Source organism: Parus major, chromosome 9, assembly GCF_001522545.3.
Source record: "Parus major isolate Abel chromosome 9, Parus_major1.1, whole genome shotgun sequence".
NCBI classification, from domain to species: Eukaryota; Metazoa; Chordata; class Aves; order Passeriformes; family Paridae; genus Parus; species Parus major.
Window position 1 is genome coordinate 1523601 of NC_031778.1, and position 23611 is coordinate 1547211.

The 23611-nt window shown below is 45.6% G+C and overlaps 1 protein-coding gene across 2 annotated transcripts; it reads right to left on the reverse strand.

Moving 5' to 3' along the window:
- Nucleotides 1-62: 62 nt before the first annotated feature.
- Nucleotides 63-22367, reverse strand: KLHL6 (kelch like family member 6). 2 transcript variants are annotated; one of them, XM_015638252.3, is made up of 7 exons: nt 21884-22362; nt 16774-16939; nt 10369-10818; nt 8013-8250; nt 4553-4755; nt 3417-3630; nt 63-1076 (listed from the first exon to the last, which is right to left on the reverse strand). In XM_015638252.3, the coding sequence occupies exons 1-7, from the start codon at nt 22141-22143 to the stop codon at nt 775-777; spliced, it is 1833 nt and encodes a 610-aa protein (XP_015493738.1). In that variant the 5' UTR covers nt 22144-22362; the 3' UTR covers nt 63-774. The 2 variants fall into 2 exon arrangements, with proteins under 2 accessions (XP_015493738.1, XP_015493739.1); XM_015638253.3 differs by lacking the exon at nt 4553-4755 and having other exon boundaries at nt 772-1076; nt 21884-22367.
- Between the last annotated feature and the right edge of the window lie 1244 nt (nt 22368-23611).

The window sequence follows — 23611 nt, forward strand, 5'->3', positions numbered from 1 at the left end:
GGGGCAGGAAAAGGCCTTCCAGGCACAGCATTCACCCCACACACAACAAAGAGAAGGGAAACTATGATTTGGTCTGGTTTATTTAGTAAACTACGTTTTGATCTGTTTTATTCAGTAAACAGCCACAGTGAATGTTCAGTGGAAACAAATTAGCGTTCATTTACATTTGCAGCCTGTGCAGTCTCGGGAATGACAGCAAGGTTTGCAAACTGAGATGGATTTTTTTTTTTTTTGGTCATGCAGAACTGAAAAACCAACAAAAGTATCTTCAAACAAACAAACAAGCTAGTTCAAACTTAATCTAATGTGAATAACACTGAGGGGGGAAAGCACAGCTTTGGGAGATGCAATGTTATGTTCCACCAAAGTTACAAATATTTAATTCCGAAAGCAACTTCTCTTTTCTCAATAGTAGGTATTGCAAATCCAACTTCACACAATAAATAGTTAACCAAACTCTGGGACCAGACTGAGCCAGTTCAAGCACATTCCAGGGTAGATATAGCTGGGAAGTAAATTTCCCACCTACATTTCTTAGCCTGATTTGAGGTATTGCGTGTTGGCAGGAGTAAACTACCGCTGGTCCCTTTGTTTTTCTGTGGAGGGAAGGAATTAAGATAATTTAAGGGTATCATGTACAGAGGAAACACAAGGACTGAGCATATTTACAGACACCCCAGGAGGACCTGTGGTGATGTTTCCATCCTTGCTCCCTGAAGCTACAACCCATCCTCACTGCAGTCTGTGCCAGGGAGGCACCCGGCTCCTCTGCGGTCAGACAGAAACCGCCCCGGGCACAACCTTACGGATGGGTGTGTAAGACTTCCTGAGGGTAACACTGCCGTGGTGAGACACCCCCCGAGGCAGGACACACTCTTCTGTCAGCTTCTGAGTTTCAGGGTCCCAGCAGAGCACTGTTGCAATGACTTCGTTCTTTTCATCTCGGCCGCCCGTGATAAACAGCTTGTTGTTGCAAGGAGAAATCCCACAGCTGGCTCTCTCGTGGGTAAACTGAGTCACCAGGCACCATGTGTCCTCCTGGGGGCTGTAGGAGTAGAGAGCTTTCATTGCCCCACCTGGGAAGGAAATGGATATTGGTTTGCATTGGCCATTCCTGGAAGGGATTTTAATTAAACCATCCACTTCGACAAAACTGTTCCTGACAGTCGTAAGAACGGTTTCTGCCCCAAAGCCAAGAAAAAACAAGGTCACAGGTCACAAAACTTTATTGTTTTTACAGTCTAATCTGCATAAGACCATTTATTGTTCATAAGGCTGTGGAATTTAGGGCCAGAACAAGCTGCTGTGATCCTTCAGTGTGATCACAGTGCACCTAGCAACAGATCTTTCTCATACCTGCTGCTCCAGCTAAGGACACATCTTCAGAAAAATATTATTTTCTTTAAAAGAGCTTACATCATGGAGGAAAACCATGATCTTTGTAAACTATCACTCTTAAAAATGGCTACAGGATTTTTTCACTCACTCCTCTAACTTCATTTTCCATCTGTCCATCAAACATCCTTCTTCCTGGAGCTGGCTCCTTTGAAAAACCCCTCCTTGTTTAGAGTTTGTCAAACTGAATCAATAATTTTTCTATGGGCTTGTTAAACAGAGTGACCTTCAGTTTCTCTGTATTTCCCAAAACTGAAGTTATTAATTAAACTTTTAGTGCACCTTTTCAGTCTTGCAGTGTCCTTTTCTCTTGAAAAAATGGTCAATACCTCAATTCTCAAGAAGGGCTATGAAAATATATTCCCTCCCGAGATTGCCAACAACTAATTGGTTCTGTTCTGAAATTTGTAGGCACTGAATGTGTCTTCTGTAGTAGCTGTACAGAATCACAGAATTGTTAGGGCTGGAAGAGACCTCTGGAGATTATCCAATCCAACCCCTCTGCCAAGGCAGGGTCACCTGGAGCAGGTTACACTGGAATGCATCCAGGAGGATTTGGAATGGAGACTCCATGACCTCACTGGGTCATGGTTGTTCCAGTGCTCTGTCACCCAGAACATAAAGAAGTCCTTCCTCAGGCTGAGGTGGAACTTGTGATGTTGTAGTTATGGTCATTGTTCCTGGTCCTGTCCCTGGCCACCACTGAAAAAAGTCTGGCCCCGTCCTTCTGGGTAGGGTGGGGGAAACCTTGAAGCTATGGTTTTACTGGTGAGGTGCAACAATGCCTGGGATCCTCCCTGCTGGCAAAGTGAGCATTTTTCTGTGGCACTTATAATAGATGCTGAGTTTGACAATAGGAGTGCAGTACCTGAAGGGTGATCAAGTCATTCAGAGGTGACTTAATTGGAACAGACTGAAAACAGACAGTGTTAGCTGTAGTGATTCACCTGGCAGTTGGTAATTCATCAGTCTGGGAATTTGATTGCTTTGGATGCAGTAACCAAATGCTCTTTTATCTTTTAAACTTCAGATGGGGCTGATTTCTATCCTCTTGGAGTAGATTTTTTTCTCAGATCTATAAACAAGAGATTTAGTCGTGGATGTTGCTGGCTGAAAGATGCTGAATGAATGTGACTGGAGTTTCATGGCTATTTTATCTGAAGTTATATCAGCTGGTCCGTAAGTCATGTGCCTTCCCTCTCTGTCATCCTGTGCAAACAGGGAGAGGTCAGCTCCAGTGCTGAGGACAAGCATGAGGTATTTATGTACACAAAAGGGGTGTGTGTCTGTGTGTGTGTATGTGCGCACACATGCAGATTATAAATCTCCCTCCAGAGCACCATTAATTATTTGGTCAATATTCCAGCTCCATGCCAGCTCTTAGCTCCATACTGATTATACTGCAAGCAGGAAATTCCCTGCACCAAGGCTGAGAGAGGGAGGGGAAAATTTACAGGACTACTGTTTTGGAAATAAGTGCTCTTTTATTTTGATTTTCCCAGTACCATCTGGGGATGTGTGCAGGCTCCCTCCTCCCCCTGTAGTTCAGTTCACCACCATCAAACTCTTGTTCTTCCACTTTTTCTTCCAGTTCTGGTGATTGAATTAACCTCAAGTACAATCTAGAGAAGAGCTCTGGGTCTTTGGGTCTCAGTGGCTCTGCTCCTCTGACCTGCTCCTAGTACTCTTATCCCTGCATAAATCCTGCATGCAGTGGGCTGTGTAATGCCCCTGGAGAGGAGAGGGGACATGATGTAGCCATGAGATTATACCCTTGCCATTATGAACACATATTTGGATGGCTTTAAGCTGTCCCTGGGCTAGCTCCAGCTTTCCAAGGTGGCTACCACACTAACAGAGATTTTGACTTGGTGACCTTGTGCTGGATCCCACCCCTCACTGAGCTCAACGTGAAGAGCCATCCAACCATCTGATTACACTGCGTGGAGCATGGGGGTAAAACTAACCCAGAAGCACAGGAACAAGCCCTGCTGGGTGCAGACAAGGAGAGTTTCACTTACCCACCACGTAGATGTGGTCCCTGAAGCTGGCAGCGTTGATGCACTTGGCCTCCACGGGCATGGCAGCCCTCAGGCTCCACGTGTTGGTGGCAGGGTCGTAGCACTGCGTCTTGTCCGTGGCCAGCTTCCCGTTGGGACCCCCCCCAATCACGTACAGCCTCTTCTTGTAGCTGGCTGCTGCAAAGGAGCTCACGTTGACCATCAGGGGAGCAGCCTGGGGACCAAAAAGAATCATTAGTAACCATGTGAAGCAGCCAGACTGATGCCTGTGGGGAGGGAGCCTGTGGAATTTTAAATCAGACATCCCTTTTTAAGCAGGGTTCAGGAGATGACGTTTCTAAGGATAAGGGAGAAGTATGTTTCAGCTTTTTCCTAAGACTGAGAAAAACCCTTATTAAAAATAGGCTCTGTTCAAATGCTGGAATTAAAATTACTTTATCAATAATTCAAAAGCTAGGAAATTTCAGAAATGCCAAAAATCTCCTTTGCATACTTAAATACATTGCAAAAAAGCACAAGAAATTTGTTCATACTAATATTTCTACTTGCAGCTGTGATTGTTAGAGCCATCCACATTGCTTTGTATAACAGAGACAAAGGCTTGTGTCTGCTGTTATGATGCCTAATCTCATTACTGTCATGGATTAATTGGTTTCCTAATGCTCTCCTCTCATTGCTTGAGGTACGGTGAGCAGAACTGGGGGGAAGTGGGGGTTTATCCTGTTTACCTTCAAACCTGTACCTTCAACTTAAATTTATAACCCATATCATATATATGCACAGCTTGACAGACACATTTTATATATATAAAATGTCTCAGAGCAGTAGTTTTCAGCCTGTGCTCTGGCTCATGTATACTGTTTTCTTACTCCTTGATTTATGGACTAATAGTTTTAAAAGCCAACTAATAAAAAGAAAGGCATTAGATGTCTCACAGGAAACGAGTGACTGGCAATGCAGGGATTTTTGCCTTCTGAAAGATACGCATTTCTATAGAAGAAAAAAATATTTAGGGTTTTTAAAGATCAGAAATAGTTAAAAGAATTATACAAGATCATTTTTATGAATCCAACCCTTAAGATTTCCTGATTAAAATGTTCCAAATGATTAAAATGTTACATGATGCAGCCTCTTACCTCTGACCAGCAGTTATGAAAGGGATCATATGCTTCCATGCTGTTGATTCTCTGCATGCCATCAAACCCCCCAATGACATACACTTTGCCTCCCAACACTGCCATTTTATGTCTCCAGCGCCCAATATTGAGATACTCAATTTGTATCCATTTGTTGATGGAGGCGTTGTATTTCCAGACATCGTGCTTTGTTTCTTTGCCACCTGTGGTGTACACGACGTGTAAATATGATAGCACAGCTTGTGTTTACTTAAAAACTCCAATATGTTCAAATCTAAGTGTGTTCTCTCACAATGGAAAGTAAATCGTTATTACTGATTGTTAACTGGTCCTGTTACAACAGAAGAAAATTTCTGCATTTAGTTTACTTAATAGTGAAGGAAATGGAACAATTTCTACAGCTAAATATTCAGTGAAGATAAACTTGACCTCCTCACTTGACCAGACCACAACCACTTTCATTTCAATACTGAGTGCACGACCAACCACACGACAGGGTGACATGCAGGAGATGTTTGTGCAACACCAGGGCTTTGCAGAACTGCTGCAAAGGGACAAATAAATATGATTTAAATAAGATAGTGGAGGATGCTGCAGCTGATAGTGCTAAATTCCTTGAAGACAGGCCTGCACTGGAGAACTGCCAGGTTGTGCAGGGCAGATCCAGCCGGTCCTGTGGTTTGCATCATAAAGCAAAAGACCTGACTGAATTCCTACCAACAATAGTCCTGCAGGATTTGGAAGTTTTACCATTCAACCCTGGGACCATATGGCTGGATCCCATTTTTGTGCCTCTCCTTCTGGTCTCTTTCTCTACAGAATTGAGTATGCTTCATATTTATAGCTTGAAGATCAAAACTGGACCCTGCCCTGCAAGTGGATCTTTCCTGGTGCTAAAGCAGAGAGCAGTGTTTTAAACAGGAGCTGTTGTTTGCCTACAGTTTCTGTAACTGTAGTACAAATGGATCTAGTTAAGCCTGACACCACATTTACAGACTGAGTAGCTTACTCCAGCAACCCGATTAAACATTTGCTTCACTGGTGAATATACTGAAAAGAGAATTCATATTCCAATGAGAAAGTGTCTGCCTTCATTGGTATTCTGTACTGCAGACAGATCACTGCAAACTGATGGGGCCTATCTCTGGGCCAAATAGCAGATTGAATGGGAGATAATTAGCATGCTAGAAAGAGTCGTTTGTAATGCTTTTGTCCCAGTATTTTTCACATGTATGTGTTGAATTTTATTTGCACTCAAATAGCTGAAGTGGCCAAAGGGCCTGAATGCAGCATTCATGGCTACAATGGGGCTGAGAGACTGCAGGTGTTTCCCTCACTCTTGAAATTTCCCTTTGACACTGAGCTTGTGCTTTCCTCCACAGGCTGAAACTCATGCAGTAGCTTGAGCTGGACCAGTGGATGAATTTGCTGCTCATCAGGGGACAGGGAGAGACTTTTGAGGCGATTGGAGGTTTATTTTGTTTCTGGTTTTCCTCTGGACAAGAATTCTTTCTAATTTGAAGATAAATTGTACCTAAATTAGTAAAAGCATCAGAATGGTGAATTCATGTCATTTTTAGTATACTACAAATGTAGTGTTTCAGGCCATCCAGTCAAAGCATTTAAACTGTTTTGGGGAAATCATGATCTAACTGTAGTCATAATCTTGTGCAAAGGACTTTCCTATTTTTCAGATGCTAAAGTAGCAGGGAAGACTCCAAACTGTACCAAGATATGGAGAGAAATGAGCACATGGAAGGGGAGATCAGGTTAGGAAAAAAGAAAGTCAGGTTAGAGAAGAAGCAAATTACAGGAGCTAAAGTAAGAAAATTAAAGTAGAAGGACATGCAGGAGGAAGCAGCTGTTAATCAGGACTGAGACACTGATAATTGGTTTAGCTGAGAAAAACGTGCTAATGGCTTTGGTCTGCTCAGCCTTTGATTTGTGAGCAAAGGGCAAAAAGGTGAAAGGCAAAGAGAGAATGGAGAGAGGAACTCAGAGATATGAAAGTAAGCAGAGAAGGAAGAAAGAGAAGCTGTGAGAACAGAAGCAAAGGGAAAGCCAGCTTAGACTCACCACAGCAGGGAATGTATTAGCCTGGCCTGGAGGCAGCCTAGATAGAACATAAAATAAAAGTGAAGAAGAGACATTGAAAAAGATGTCAGGAAAGAAAGAATGCAAAAAGCCTTGAAAAAGAGGGAAGAGTAACAAATTGAAGGCAAATGGAAAAAAGGCCTCTCAGCTCAAGGGTGTGAAGGAATATTCCCTAATTGAAATGCTTGACTTAGGTTCCTCTCTACAGCTGCCTTTTAGCAAAGGGACTAATGCCACAAACCCTCTGTGGTGGACTGAAAGGAAAAACCTTCTTTATTTGTAGTTATGGGAAGAGTAATCTCATTCTTATCCCAGGTTAAAGCTTTAATAAATGTTAAATTGGAATGAAGACTCAAAAATATGTGGATTACCAAAAGAAAGAATGCAATGGAAGATATTTGAATAAAGGCAGTAGACCACTGTTCAAACTTACACAAAGCATACACACTTTGGCCTACTCTCCTCCTTTCTACTCTTCTGTTTTAATGGAGTATAGAATTTGGTGGTCAAATTTGCAGAAAGGAAGTATTCTACCTATGAAGTCCCTGCTCTGTATCAGAGTCTGTAATGCCACAGCTTGCTGTCACTTTTCCTCTAGAAGCAGAACAGATCATCAAACTCGGTTTTTGACAGGCCATCAAAAGCAGCTTGATCAACAAGCTAACAAGCTTGATTTTAACATTATGCTTGTCAGAGTAAAATCTCTGTAGCTCTGGGATCAAACCCTGTGTGGAGCTCAGCTGTATTTGTCTGGGAAATTAAATATACCTCCTGAAGCTCTTGGGATGATGATCAGCACATGAGTTATTCAGACCCACACTGGGTGTCTGGACCATGGGATTTCTTCTGGCTTTGACAGTTTATACTGCCAAGTTAATAACTGTGGGTGGGCAGTTCTAGAACTCCTGTGATGGCAGCTTTCAGGGGGCAGCCAAACATCAGTGACAGTTCCCTGCAGGTCCTTGACTGACTTATGCAGAATGACTCAAATTTTGGCAGGAGTTTGCTTATGCATGTGGAGCATCAAATGGATTTGTCATGAGAAGATGCTGAAGTAATTTGTCATTTCATGTTTGGTAAAGTGTTCCCAAGAACCCTTCTGTGACCTCAGTCACTGTTTAGGGTGCTGCACACAATTACCCATGCATATAGATTAATATTGTTTAAAAAGGAACCCTGTGCTCAAATCAGAGCTAGGCAGTGTCCTTACACATCCAGTGCTCTCTCCAGTGTCCAAAGCCAAACATTAAAATACCTGTAGTGTTCAATTTTTCTAAAGCTGCCTCAAGCACGGTCTTGATAAAAGCTGGAAATAATAATGAGAACCCTTTTCTCCCCTCTTGCACTCCCAGTCAGTCTTCCTTACCCGATATGTAGACTTCATTTTTCAGAGTAATACATGCAAACTCCACCCATTTTCTATTCTCGTTCTCCGGCTCCTGCTCTGTGATTGGCAATTTCGCTACTTCCAGACGGCTTCGCCTCAAAGGATCCAGGCAAGTCACTTCTGCCACAAACTTCTCATCTTTTGTACAGCCCCCTATGATCATAAACACCTCAGACTGGAACTCATGCATCCTGGGCTTGGTCCTTTCTGTAATAATCTAAATGCAAGAGAGACAGAGTCAGTACACAGTGCACTTCCACCTACAATCACAGAAAGACCAGGTGACCTTTTTTTTGATTAACTGTTTTTCAAATCACAGCAGGCTTACATCAACTGAACCAATTAGCCAATGCTTTCTAAGTTGAAAGCCTGAAAAGCATCCTAGGAGCATTTAGTAAAGGTTGCTGTATCCTTCTTTCAGCAGGATTTTTTCAACTCTGGACTTAGTTGTTTTTGCCTGCCTTCTAGGATCCTTTCAGGTCCTTTTAGGAATTACCAGGATGGGACCAGGAGCTATGCAGGTGAGCAGTAGTGGCTGGGTGCAGTCCAGCTGGCAGAAAAGGAGAGGCTTTATTTGAGCTGACAGAGTGAGGGCAGGGTAGGGGGGCCCCAAGGATTGTGTATGCTTTGGGGAGCTTGGAGAGAGCAAGACTGCAGTCAGTGCTAGCAGAAAATAAGTGCTCTCATTGTTTGTCCTGAAGAGATATGTTAGTGTCAGTATAATAACAATTCTCAGCTGTGGAGGGGTTATTTTTATTTGTTTCTTTGTGTATAAGCTCTTATTTCAAGCCAAAATTAGAAGATTTACTTAAAGCCAGCACCAGGCTCTGAAATGTGCTTAGTTCTAATTTACTGCTTGTTGGCTCAGTTTACTGACCAGATCTTTGTTTCAGGGACACTGGGAAAGGTCACTTGCCAGGTAAACGTTCAGCAGGAGCAAAGAATGTGAGGGGTGCTTGGAAACTTGTGCTCTGCCTGCAGGAAATGCTTGCAAACAAGACTCACAGATTAAATACTGTGTCAGGAGGCAAGTTGCTTAAAGTTTTACTTCTCGTTCTTCTTTTAGCATGTTTCTATAAACTGGTATAATTTATCCATATTAAAAAATATTATCTATACAAACAAGAATCTTGCATTTTGACTATGTCTGGAAAGTGATTAGGCACATTTTTATAGAACATGAATCCCAGAACCTGGCAGCTTCCAGGACTCTGTTTTAACCTGTCTGCCACCACTGCCAGGCGTCAGCCCCGGGGAGGGCAGCTGGCAGCGCTGCCTGCTGCGGCAGCCCCTTTGAAGGTGAGGGTAATGCGTGTTCAGCCCAGGGCAACACTCCCTTCCTCTGTTCTGCATGCACCTGACAGCACTGCTCAGTGGGACAGGCTTCCTCAGGGAGCTGCCAGCAGCCTGGCCAGCACTGCCCCAGGTCACTGAGCACTGTCTTACACAGTCACCAGCACGGGGAGCACCTGGTGTGTCCCCCCTGGTGACACAGGTGACACATCCACTGTGAGGGATGGGCCCACAACGCCCTCCTGCCCTCCTCTGACTCTGACTGAGGAGGGACACGTTTCCTCACACACTCACCTACTTTGCTCCTGTTGTGAAATCTGACCTCTTGGTTGCTCTCCCCTCTCCCCCATATTTTGACCAAGGAGATGTGACTGGTACCTAACTTTCCAAAGGGGACAGGCAATGGAAGAGCCAGAGATCCACCACAGCCCGCACCAAGCAGGCAGGACAGGACTTGACTGGATGTCAGGATTAATCTGTCTCTTTGAGTGCAGAGACCTCTGCAAACAGCAGATGGGCAGTCCTCTCCTCTGGAAAGACACTGTTTTCTTCACAGGAGGAAGACTATTTCTATTATGAAACATTTTTCCCCATTAGTAACAGGGGAAGATGTTACATATTCACATTTGAAAGAGTCATTACAGATTGTGGCACAGTCTGGTAGGAAAATTATTCCTCTTTTCTTAGGCTTGAAGTAACAGATGAGAGGGTGAGGTATCAGGGCTAACACCATTTGCCTTTTTACTAGGGAGGCTACCTGGGGTCTTCATTCAGCAAAAGTCTGTATGAAGGGTCAAGGTAAGATGTTCATAAACAGGAAGATGTGCACTTTGTTTTAAAACAACCCTCCAAAAGCTTCTGAACCCCCTAAGATAGCAGGATAAATTCTGACTCCCATTTTGAATTTTCAGTAGCACCAGTTAGTGAAAATTCAGCGTGATTACCTTTTTTCTTCCAATGGCACTGCTCCTTCCAAATCGATTTTTGAGCTGAAGCATGAGACATTTACAAAGAGTGGCTAATACCTTCCTGTTTTACTCACCTCATTGCCTGACAGATGGTACATTCTTGCTTCTTGGAGCAAAGGAAAGACATCTGGACACTGTCTTATGAGTTGATCAGCTTCAACAGTCTCTACAAAATACCAGGGGTCCAAGAGGGGCAGCCGGACATTCTCCAGCACGTAGGGCAGGAGTGAAAGCCTTTCTGACTCCTTGTAACGGACCCAGTTCATCACTGTTTCGAACACCTGTGACTCCTCGGTGACACACAGGTCATCACTCTTCAGTGTGCTGCACAGGATGTCCGCAGGCAGCTCCAGGAACTCCTCGTAGTTCAGAACCTGGGTGAAGTTCTGGATAATGTAGTTCTGTACCTGTTGTTTGAGGCTGTGCAGGGAGTGGGCATCAGCCAGCCTCAGGATTCCAACGCAGTTCTCCGGCTGGAGTGCTTCGGTGAGAAAACTGGCACAAGCATCTACCATGCGCAGGAACTGGGGGCAGAAAAAGCACAGAATGGTTACTGTGTGACTGTATCTCAGGAGAGCTATGAAGCAACCAGCCATGCCCCATATAGCAAAGAGCTGGGGGAGACAAGAATTAGATTATCTGAGCACAGGTATCTCCCTAGATCTGCAGTCTAAAATGAGAATTTCTTCCTCCCACTGTTTTTATTCCCTGTGCATCCAATTGTTCCTCTCCCCTCTTGCAGGATGCAGAAGACCTGTGACAGTCATGAATTTTATTTGTTTCATGGAAGGGTTTCCTACTGTTCCCTTTTCCTCCATGAGATCTCAAAGCACTGGCAATCACAAAGTTACAAGGCACTGATAAGGACCCCAGACATCCGATTTGCTTCCCCTGCTTCATCTTGCATGTCAGCTCAGACCTACTAGAACAGAGTCTGCTTTTAGAGTGAAGGTGGCTCCACTGTCTGCATTTATGCTCCCACCATCCAAACTCCAGAAGTATCTGAGGCCTTTTGGGAATTGAGCACCGAGGTCTGTAAGGTTTGGGGCAGAAGGAATGGGCAGCAGTCCTAGACTGGGGTGGGTGGCAGGAAGAGATTGGCCATCAGCAATTCTTTTGAGCTTCCTGACAGACAGGGCTTTCTGGTTGTAGGGAAGGCCTTTAGAGGGTCTAGTGACCTTTGTCATCACCATTGTCTGAAAAAAATATTGATATGCATTTTACACACAGTCTCCTTAATCAGAGAACTGGCTGTGTTTGCATTCAATAAGACATCACAACTACTCCCTTAAATTTCCTTGGCAAAATAACCCCACATGAGGGTCCCATATGCACATATTCTGGGCAGGTATCCATGGGGTATTTCTAGAAACCATGATCTGAGCTGGATGGCTGATGATTACTGAGGAATTGAGAACCAGTTTTGGATAGAACTGATCAATTACAGCGCTTCATCCTAATGGATTTTCCGTCACCTCTGTGATTTCAGGTACAAATATTGCCACTGAACAGTGCAAAAAAGATGGCTCAGAGCTAATGTTGTGCATTTCCATCTGTGCTTTTTTGGTTGTTTTTCCATTCAGTGTCAGCAAGCAAACCGTTTTAACTCATGTTTTCTCACTGGGGAAAGCTGCACAACAGTAATTGAGGGGCAAAGAGGAAGTGAAACATTTTTAAACACTGTAGTATGTAGATTTGTTTCAGTAATTAGGGTAGAATCTTCCAGACTTGTCGGTGTCGTGTTGACATATTTAGACTGTTTATCAGAGCTGAGCGATCTCAGACGCTGTGTACAGACTGCCTGGTTCCTGTTTTACATTTAGATGTGGTCAAAAGTTTAGAGAAATGCAACTAACTGATGAACGAGGCTATGTGAGGTCTCAGAATGTGTTGCTGCCATTGTGATAAATATAATGTCAGTGGCCCGTGGTGGCACCGCGGCACAGCTCAGTGACCCCTCGGCACCTGCCACATCCACCTTGCCTGCTCTCAGGGCTAGCACAAGGCAAGCACTTTGAACTCACCAGGGCATTTCCTTGAGGATCTGAAAGGACTGTGCCACCAGGTAGGCTTCAGACCTCAGGCAGGTTAAGCATCAGCCTTATTAAGCTTATTAAGGATAAGCATTCAAAGTTGTCAGTAATGAGACACAAAAAAAAAACAAACTTAGGATTTGCCAAGGTCATTCACTGAGTCATCTATGAGGCTGGGTATAGACCCCAAAACAAGGTTCTCACCAGCCTGCAGCAAACCTCTGTAGAGTTCTCTAATTATTTATACATGGCTTGTTCAGAGCGATACTGATGAGGTGACAGCAGAGGTTTTCTCCCAGGCTGTGCACGTTGGTCTCACGGCCAGCAGGCCCCACTCCTGGCTGGGTGGCTGTTTGTGGCCAGGCAAACACAGAACTGTGAGATGTGGCTGTGAGAAACAGCCCCTCTGAGGGCTTCACCAGAGAGGCTGGGCTGCTTGGGAGAGAATCAAGGCAGGACTTTCCCTGGTTCTGCTCCTCATCTCTGCACAGCACCGTCTCCCCACCACTGCCTTCATTTAGACAGTAAATTTCCCTCAAATATCCCCCAAAAGTTGCTCAGCATATGTCAGTCAGTCCCAGGAGAGCAGGTGGGTGACTCAAGAGAGCATCAGAAGGAAGACACCCCTGAGCCTCTGCTTCATCTGCTCTGATTATTTTGGCAGAGGTCTGAATTTTCTGCTTGTCCATTGTGAGTACCTCTCCTAACGCCATTCCAGGTGCTTTAAAAGTCCTGTTCCCTAAGAACAGTTTGTTCAATAAGTTAGTCCTTCTCCTAATACCCATTTGCATCCAGGTTCTCGCTTGCTAGAGACATCCCATATCTTTACTTGCCCTCCAGTTGGCCTTCACTCTGAATAGTAAAATTTATTCTCATGTAAGTCCCAGCTTTGATTCGATGGTTGAATGTAAGCAGTGCCAGCAGCCCTGCCGCCAGATAGAGCCCCCAGGAAGGGAAGGGAATGGGGACTGAAAGGTCTCTCATTCATAATCCCTCTCTGTATGCAGCAGGATTCATGGCCAGCTCCTGCACCCTGCAGCTGGTGGCCCTCCGTCACCGGCTCTGCTGCACCTCAGGGACAGCACAGCCCAGCTCAGCCATGACACCTGCACCCCGAGGGAACCCGGGCTGGAGCCAGCCCAGGGACACGGCCCCATCACAGGGCTGTTCTCCAGCCCAGGGGCACGGCCCCACCGCAGGGCTGAGGGACACAGCCCCATCACAGGGCTGAGGGACACGGCCCCATCACAGGGCTGAGGGACACGGCCCCATTGCAGGCCTGAGGGACACGGCTCCATCGCAGGGCCGAGGGGCACGGCCCCATCGCAGGGCCGAGGGGCACGGCCCCATCGCAGGGCCGAGGGGCACAGCCCCATCACAGGGCTGAGGGACAAGGCCCCATTGCAGGCCTGAGGGACACGGCCCCATTGCAGGCCTGAGGGGCACGGCCCCATCGCAGGGCTGAGGGACACGGCCCCATCGCAGGGCTGTTCTCCAGCCCAGGGACACGGCCCCATCACAGGGCTGAGGGACACGGCCCCATCGCAGGGCTGAGGGACAAGGCCCCATCGCAGGGCTGAGGGACAAGGCCCCATCGCAGGGCTGAGGGACAAGGCCCCATCGCAGGGCTGAGGGACAAGGCCCCATTGCAGGCCTGAGGGACACGGCCCCATCGCAGGCCTGAGGGGCACGGCCCCATCGCAGGGCTGAGGGACACGGCCCCATTGCAGGCCTGAGGGACAGGGCCCCATCGCAGGGCTGAGGGACATGGCCCCATTGCAGGCCTGAGGGACACGGCCCCATCGCAGGGCTGTTCTCCAGCCCAGGGACACGGCCCCATCACAGGGCTGAGGGACACGGCCCCATTGCAGGCCTGAGGGACACGGCCCCATCACAGGGCTGAGGGACATGGCCCCATTGCAGGCCTGAGGGACACGGCCCCATCACAGGGCTGAGGGACACGGCCCCATCGTGGGGTCACTCTCTGGGGAATGGAGGTTTCCAATGGGCATCACAGCCTTTGGCATTTCCATGGCAGTGGGCATCACAGCTGTTGGTGACAATACAATTTCTTTCCCCTCTGGGCAGAAGCCTGCTTCTCTCTCACCATTTCTTTGCTTCCACCACTGCAGCTGATGTGGTCCCTCACCCAAACCCTGCTGAGGGAATGGGTAATACCGAGGTTCCTGGAGGGGTAGGAGCAGTGTAGATGGGTTGGGAGGTTGGTGCTGAGTTCTGGTGAGGCAAGCAGGGCTCCCTGCCATGGGCCTGGGAAGGAGCTGGGATCTTGACCCTTCCCAGGGGTGAAAGGACGAGCAGCTCTGCAGGTAGTGTGGGTGGCAGAGGCTGCTGGGCGGGATCCAGGGTGGGCACCAACCTTGCAAGTGCAGTGGCTGGGCAGCCACCAGCCCAGACAGAGGAGATGACTACTGAACTCATGTTGCAACTATGCTTTAGGTGGAAAAAATTTGTCTGGGTCACTTGAGGGTGAGGCTTAGCTGTTCAGCAGCTCCCTGTTCCAAAGCCTTCACCTGCTTCCCCCACTGTGGCAGGGATGCCTGCTCTCTCCAAATAGCCTTCCACCTCTTCCTGCTGTCAGTTTTGTCTGCATTTGGTCAAAACTTATTAGAAGGGAGTAAAAGAAGGCATTAGTTACATAAAACCTTTTCAAAAACAGTTTCAAGTGAAAAGTAGATAATTTACGTTGGAATATCTATACTGCAATATTTAGAACTGTGCAAGGTATTTATTATGTAGGGTTAAAAAAAGGCACTGCCACCAGGTCTTGCTGGTCAGATACAAAGATTCTATTTGGAATTTGGATTTCTCCCATGTCACTAATTTAAAAGAATTTACGGAGCAAAAATGTTACAATAAATTGCAGAAATAATCTTTTCAGTTGTTGATATAGCCAAATGGTACATTTGATTCTCTGCACTCTGTTCTTCAGCATAAATAGCATGGACAAGCTGGCAGAACTCTAGTTATGTCATCTTGATATAGTAGATTATTAAAGATTTAGTAGTTACTAAATCTTTTTTGCAGAAAACACATTTTCAGCCCAAACTCTCACATTTATAATGTGAGGCTTTAAGGTCAGATAAAACTTGATAGTATCCAAGACAACCAGTTTTTAGCTCAACATTTCTGGTGTTCTGGGTTTGTCTATTTTTTTTTTCTAGTTTACTATTCTTACTAATGGTACCCTCACAATTTTATCATTATTCCAACAGAGTCTGATGGCTTTCTTAAAGCACCAGCCTTAATCTTGATTTGAATGAAAAATAGGGAAGATACATTAAAAAACATAAGTTTATACTTTTGATAGTTCCAGAAGGAAACGAAAAAAAAAACAAACAAAAAACCCACAAAAAGCTGAGTAATGATCCTGAGGAAAAAAGCTTCAAAAGAAAACAAAAACAAGACAGAAAAGTGTCCTGAAAATGACCCAAATGAACCAAAGGTTCATTCACTACCAGTTGGTAGTGTTGGTGTGTTGAAAATGTCATTGAGTTACTGCACTGCAGGCTCAGGTGATATTAAAATTACCTTTGTGAATTTTTTCCTTACATCTAATCTAAACCTCCCTTGGTACAAGCTGAGATAATTTCCTCTTGTCCTGTCAATTTTTAGCTGGGAGAACAGCAATAAGGGCTTCCCCCCGAGCCTGCTTTGCTCCAGGCACCCCCAGCTCCCTCAGCCACTCTTCACAGGACTTGTGCTCTAGAAAGCAGAGTTCCAGAACTCCAGAGCAAAATTTCCATGCAAGATTCAAGAATGTGAATTCCCTCATGAACCACAATGATCACACAATTGGGTGTTTCTTGCCTTCCTTAATGAGAGGACTGGACACACACACACATTGGCACTTGGCAGGTTGTGTTGGTTACAATTTGTTGGCAATTTGCAGCGTGGTACCAGACACTGCAATTTGGTAGACCTCACCAATTTACAGGACACGTGAATACCTCGGGGACCACAGGCTGAGTAACACTGCCCAACTCCGACCTCCCACAAGTCCCAGGTCATGACTAAAAGCCTTCACATCACAAGTTCTGCAAAGGAGGATGCTGACTTTGGCTGGCAAGCCTCCATTTCAAGGCAGGGGAGACAGAGAGGCAAGGTAGCTTCCTGCTCTGACCAGCCATGCCAGCTGCTGCCCACTAACCCTTCTGACTGGCCTTCACAGGCTGACCTGAATTTTGGGGAGCACTGCCAGGCAGGCACACATGGGAGCACAGCCTGGCTCTCCTCCTGTTTGCATGGCACTCAGCAGAGCAAAATTCCAGTACATGGCTGCCACTCCCTTTTTTTACCTTAATGTAAGTAAATATGAAGCAAAATGGTTCCAGAACCCATGAAATCAGAGAAGTTTGCAGTGTGCTAACCAGGGTAAGACATGGTATTGCCAGAGCAGTGAGATTGGGTTATTTGAGTTATCTGTACCTGAAAGAGGCTGGCAGCTTCCAAGACCTTCTGTACATTTTGCTTTGTGATGAGCATCTTGCTGGTGTAAGTGTAGTCCAAGAGTATATTCATGGTTTCTGCATCAACTCCTTTTAGTATGATCTTCTCCTCATATTTCTCTCTTAAATCATTGCAGAACATGGCCCTGGAAAGAAAGACATTTATCTTTTACTGCATTCCAGTCAGGATGAGGCATTTTGAAAACACTGGGCTATTTAGATTTCAACACAGAACACTCTGATTGCATCATATTTTATGCAATTACTCCTGTTGAAAAGAAATTAAATAAAACCATTTTGTTGCTCTTTTACCTCCGTACTCATGAGTTTGATAATGCATACACACATGATGGATTTCTCTGAGCTGTTCTCTACAGCAGACCCAGGGCTCCATGGCAGCAAAAGGCAGCTGGAGCCTTGCCTGAGTGGGAGCACTGCCTGTGTCTGGACTGGTGCTGTGGAGCAGTGGTGGTGTCTCACCTGCTCGTACTTGGTACCCCTGGCAGCTCAACACCACCCTGCTCCTGAGCTTCAGGACACTGCTGGGACTGAACCCCGAGGCCAGAGCAGATCCACCTGTCTGGCAGCCTCACTTCCCAGCTTCCCAGCATATCTTTGACCACATTAATACCAGCGGTGGGCCAGGGGAGAATGGCTTATGGATTTTCTTCTAATTAACAGTCTGACTTATCCTCTGCTAAATTTTGGGAGTGTAGAGTTGTTACCTCTTGGCTAGAGAAGCAATTGAATATGCATGAATTGGAGCTACTGTTAGGCAGAAAGTGTAGTGATTTCCCACACGTAGATAGCAACTCTTCTTTGGTGGATAATCCTGCATTTGAAAGGTGACCACCACACATACCTTTCGCATTAGGCAGATATTTCATGTGGGGTATAAATCAGAAATTCTCTGTGGGCTATTTAAATCCATTTTGCACTGTAACAGCTGCAAGACAAACACACATCTTCCTCTGCATTTTCAATTCATAGATTTAAGTATTTCTTCCAGTGCTTTTTGTTTTTACTTAGGATTTTGATCAGTCCCTTCTTGTTCACTGCATTCAGAGAGGGAGATGTCACATCATTTGGAATCTGTCTCAACAGATCAGAATTACATGAGTCCACTTGTAACTGCATTGGTGAAAAACACGTGCAGATCTAAAGTGTAATTAGAAGCACTCTTTACCCTGCATTCCCAGTGCTTCTTTATTAGTCATATACAATGTTGACAGGACAATTCAGCCTGGGAAATGACCAGAGGTCCCAAGTCTTAGGCCATGCTTTTCTTGTAAAAGAAAAAAAAGTGTCTGCATTAAGCTGTCTGATTGACACATCTTACTGACGTGTACTTACAAGATGTAAACAGATTTTATTGCAAAGCAGTTAGGCACGATGAATGGCAAATGGATGGAAGATACCAGCTGCTACTTGCTCTAAGAACTACCTGTTCTTTACCTCAGCAGAAATTTTATAGCAAGGTCTTAGTTACCTCAGTGTGCAAAACTGCCTCTGGATAGAGAGGCCTAACTTTGAGCAGGAAATTTGGGCAGAGAAGTTACTTGTCAGAAAAGTTGTTCAGCCCAAATTCTTATTTTTCCTTTCAACTCAGCTCAGCTCAATTAGAGGTTTTTGTTTCACTGCCCTGCCTCACGGTCCGGCTTCTGCTACTACTGAAATCAGAAAATGTCAAAGGCATTTAAACAAATTCTCCTTAACTTTGGTGACCATGAGATTTGGATTCATTTAGCCTCCCTCCCTCTGGCACTGTCAAGTGATGTAAGAGGGGTTGTGTGGACAGGTGGCCATCTGAGAACAGCAGCCCTCAGTTCCCACTTCTCCCTGGGAATGGGCTCCAGCACGGACAGGGAGCTTGGCACAGGACAGCAGTTTCAGTCGTGCGGAATTGACAGGTGCTGGGTGCTTCATCTGAATGAGAAACAGGCCCATGGAGGGTGCAGGTGTTGTCTGCTCTTCTTCCTTTCATCTCTTAAGGTGGTGACTGCAGACTTGTGTAGAACCATCCCTGCTGGGGAGGTGAGAGTCTGCGTTCCATCCCACAGACAGGAGTGTTTGATGGGGTCAGTCAGAGACACCCAGTGCAAGATACTCATGCAAGGCTGCTCAGAAACCAGCCTCAGCATTCTGCTGCTGGCCTTGCACAGAGGTCTGGCCAAAGTGCTTTGGTCAAAGTATCTGTCTCCTAATCTTTGTAACTGGTTTAGAGCTGCCATCCACTCCCAGTTTCATAGGATGTGGATTCATGTAACGTGGCTGTGAGCTGCAGAAATCACACACCTAAAGCACAGTGCTCTCCCACCAGTCCTCTGCTCTAGGTCGTGGCAGGGTGACTTGGGCAGTGCTGCACAGGAGAGCTGACTCCTGTGCCCTTCCTTCTGCTCAAATGGAGTGGTTCCCATTCCCACCCTATTGCTGGTGGAGAGAACCCTGACACCTCTCAGGCTGATCAGGCTGAGCTTTTCTCCTAGGGATTAAAATGCTGCCTCTGAATCTTTCTGAACTTACCCTCAGGAGGCTCTAAATCCTTCAGATGTGGCTACTAATTCCATTGTATGTTTCCCTGGTTCTTGTTCCTGTGTAATTCTAAACTGTGCCTTTGAACCAACATGTACTCTAAGAAATGCACATCTGAAGTAAGGGCCCAGTGCCAAATTTAGATACCCAAAAATGGGTAATTTTAGAAAAAAATTCTAAATATTTTCTGATTTAAAATTAGAGAAATCTCAATAAAATAAACAATGTTTATTGCAGTTGTGAAGCACTTGTTAAGCACCCTCCCACACTGGAATGCTTGTGCTTGGAATTATGAACCTGACTTCAAACAACCATACTGGAGCTCGAGGATGCTCTGGAAAATGGCTTCAACATCTCACAGCCCCATTTTCCCACTACTCTTGGCTGTGCAGGATTAAAGAACTACTGTTCCACCTTGGTCAGCTGCGATTTCTCTTCTCTGCTTTGTTACCATCACAGAGGTAGATGGAGAGTTAATGTTTTTATGTCTACAGGTGCAGGACATCACAAGAATTAGTCTATCTACTCTCCAGCAGTCTGAAGAAGGACTAGGAATGGCTGGCTTTGTTTAACTGTGCTCCAGTTAGCTGCTGTGGCTTGCCTGCACTGTGACACCCAACGTTCAGGAAGGGGTTGTGTAACTTGCAGGGGAATGAAGCCCATGAGTCACTGGCTCCCTTTGCTTTGCTCCTGTGCATGGCTGTTAGAGGTCCTGTAATAGCATGGAAAGCACGCACAGGAACAGTGTGATTTAAGAATCCCTTCTTTCTGTGAGGCCATGCAGCTTCTGGTGAATTATGGCAAGATGAATGAAGCCCCCTCGTGAGCAGCAGAACCAGTGAAGCTCAGTTCCCTGCAGATTTGTGTCCTCCTTTCCCTCCTCACAGTAACCTCAGCTTCCCCTTCCTGAGCCCTCCATTCTCCCTCGTTATTCCTCTCACACACCTGAGAGTCCCTCCCAGGAGCTCAGCTCTGCGCTGGCTGTGCCCAGCAGGGCAGGGCAGTGTGGATGTTCTGGGCACTGGGTGTGCAGCCTGGCCAGGACACCCTGCAGCACACCAAGGTCCAGCATCTCTCCTCTCCTAGCTGCAGATTGCCATCAAACTCACGGGAACTTCAGGTTTGAGATTTCCATCCTGTGCCAAATGTGACTGAAACTAACCCAAAGAGTCATGACAAGAGGCACTGGCAGACAGGCTGACAGTGAGATGTAATAAATCTCAACTCTGTGGGAAGCCAAACAGAAGCACCCAGAGGGACAGACCCTAAACACATGAGCAGTTGCCTTGGGATAAGATGACTTCCAGCCAGGAATCCCCCCTCTTTCCAAGGGACAGGTTGTAGCTCAGGAAAAGCTCAGCAGAAAGCTGGAAAAAAACTGTTGTCATAAAATTATCTTGCCTGGTTTTAACTGGGAAGTCTTCTGATTGCAGCACCTTTACTTATAGTGAAACTGGGTTTTTTTGTCAAAGTATCATTATGATAATTTTGATTTTAATTTGCACATCTGCTGTCCATTATGCACACAAAGCTGGTAAGAAATATTTGGGCATCTCTGCTTTTAGCTGTGTATTTTCTCATATGCAATAAATATAGTCTCTCTGTAGAAATAATACCTGACTCCAAATATTCACAGACACAGTCTCTATTCTAGATTAGAAAAGCAGGATTGTTCTTCCAGGCACCACTAGAAAAGCTTACCAGACTCCATTAAAATTAGCTTTCTGCTCATGTCACAAGTGGTCACAGGTTCTTTTTTCTCGTGTTTCCTCTGTAGCTGTTCAGTCATCTGACCACTTTAGCAGTAAAGAAAGAAAGAAAAAAATCCCAGCCATGCAAATGTAATGGGCTAAATAATGTTGTCTAAATGATAATGGAAAATCTGTGCTAAAACTGATACCAAGTTCCTCTGTGTGTCTAAAATTTGTTCTTGTTGGCCAGTAGTCTCGGACAGACTATCTATTGTACTGAAAGAATGAAAAATTCAAGCAGATCAGAAGGATACATTGAAATGACAAAATTGCTTTCAAGGAGATATTTCCCATTGCAACTGATTTCCAGATGGAAAGCTCCTTCTCTTTCCTCCTCAACAAATTAATGAAATATATATTTTTTTACCCCAGAATGGTAATAGGAAAAATTAGCAACTTCCAGAAACCCACTCCTATTTCAATAAAAATAGCCAAACCCACTCCTATTTCAATAAAAATAGCCTGCTTCTGATGAGCATTCCTCTTTGCCCAGGTCCCAAAGGGAGAAGACAGGTGGCTAAAGATACTTGTTTAAACACCCTTTCCCCAAGCACTTGTCTGCCAGTATTCTGTCTTCCCTTGCACACCTCCAGCAGACTTTTTGAGCGTTGGTATCAGAACTCCGGCAAATACACAACTTGGCACCTGCCTTATTTAAGTCTCCAACTTTAAAAAAACAAGCTGAAAGATGTATGGAATTAGAGGCTCACTGCAAATCTGCAGACTTAAGTGCCCAGTTTGCACTCCCTACAGTTCAAGTCTAAGAAGCAAAATAAGTTTATGGGTTTTGTTTGTTACAAAGCTTACCTGAAATAATTGCTTGCTGCAGCAAGGACCACTCGGTGACAGGAGAATTCCCTGCTGTCCACGCACAGGATGACGTCTGTAAGGGAATTTTCGAGCCGAAGGTTCTCTAGGCCATTCTGGAGCACCAGAGAGAGACCTGTATCATCAAACTTGACCTTTTCAGCACTTGACACTTCCACCAGGTCCCCCATTTTCGTTGAACACTCATTGTTCAAAGAGATCTCGGGCTCCTCAGAGCTCTTCTCCAGCGTGTCCCCCATTTTCTGGCCAGCCCCGTCTCATTCTGTTGGTGCTTCGATCTAAAAAGAGCTCCTCAGCTTTGGGCAAATCACACTGCAGAAGTTGGGCGGATTTCCTGTCCAGAGGTCTTTGCTTATCTGTAGCTGTCACACACACATAACAGGAAGCCTTGCACTTTCTCATCCTGTTAACACAAACAAAGGGTGGGTTTTTTTAAGTGATTTTCAGGCAGTATCAACGTGTTTAGAAAGGCCTTAAAATGCCTCTGGATGTGAGAAGATTACAAGTGACAGGGACAGCCTGCTTCCCACCCTCAAGCCAGTCCCTCGCTGTTATCCGGCTCTGCTGGTTGCATTGATAGGTGCACCTCATGTCCACCAAGCCACTCCTGGTGGACTGGGCTGATAAGGGAAAAAGTGTTATGTTTTATATTTCTTCTTCCAGGTATTTAGCTGGTTTTGGATTTGGTTTTGGTTTTAATAACATGCTTGCATATTCTGAAAGCCTTCTAAGTGGGTGTTTCTATCCCTCATGACTTGTTATCTGGCAACCATTGCATGGCTTTTCCTTAAGGCTAAATGGGCACAACTCTCTCAAGGACATAGAGCAGCATCAAAGATCTCTCAGCTGATGGTCTTCAGGCTCCACTGCTGGGCACAGGGATGTGGTCCACACCACCAGTGTCCTGCCATCAGCTCTGAAAGCTCAGAGAGAGAGCCTGGGGAGCAGTGTACCCGTGCTCATCCCCACCATCCTCACTGATGGGTGTAGCTTGAGGCCCAGCTGCATCTGACTTGTTCCCAAGAGAGACACAGATGGTGGCAGGACCAAGGCTGTACATCTGGCAGAGGGGACACTGCAGGGCAGCTTTGGGGCTGGACCTCCAGCATGACAGGAGCACACAGAGCTGACAGTTTTCCCTGTCACCTAAGGATGGACATCACCTAAATGAGAACCTGATCCAAGTTGAATTAATAAGCAACACAGCCTACTGAGAGTAACAGAGCAAATTCCTGGCTTTCTTAGGAAACTCTCACACTGGGAAGTAGAAAAGCACGCCTCTGTCTCCCTCTGAGAGGAATGGGGCAGACCCTCACCTTGGTAGCTTGAGTGCTAACCAACGTTGCCTTTGTGATAATTGCTTCTAGGAATGCTTGTTTGGCCATTCCACAGGTTCTTATTGTGTGTTTGGTTTCCTCTTTTGTCTCCAGCTTGTATAGCTGAGCTCACAGTGTTATGGGAAGCTTGGCTTCCCCCTCTTCTAGAAGGAGGTTAAAGCAGGGTCTGAGAGAGATAGATTGGAAGATGAAGAGGAAGGAAAGCAAAAAATATCCTTCCTGCTTTCCTCTACCTCCTTGTAATGGGGTTTTCTTCATTTTGTGTAGTCAGTGCGGCCCTTTGGCTTTTTCCTTTCCCAGCTGATTTAAATGTGTTCCTGCTGCTTTTTTGTGCTAAGTTTTGCTAATGAATGCTTCCTTTTCTAAAGCC

What these genes read in the sequence shown, in the direction of transcription:
- KLHL6 (XM_015638252.3), bottom strand. Translation starts at nt 22,143, where the DNA reads ATGGGGGACACGCTGGAGAAGAGCTCTGAGGAGCCCGAGATCTCTTTG. An exon ending in ACCATCTGTCAGGCAATGAG is followed by an intron (nt 8,251 to 10,368) that starts GTGAGTAAAACA and finishes TCTTGCATTTAG; the next exon opens with ATTATTACAGAAAGGACCAA. An exon ending in GGACCACATCTACGTGGTGG is followed by an intron (nt 1,077 to 3,416) that starts GTAAGTGAAACT and finishes TTTCCTTCCCAG; the next exon opens with GTGGGGCAATGAAAGCTCTC.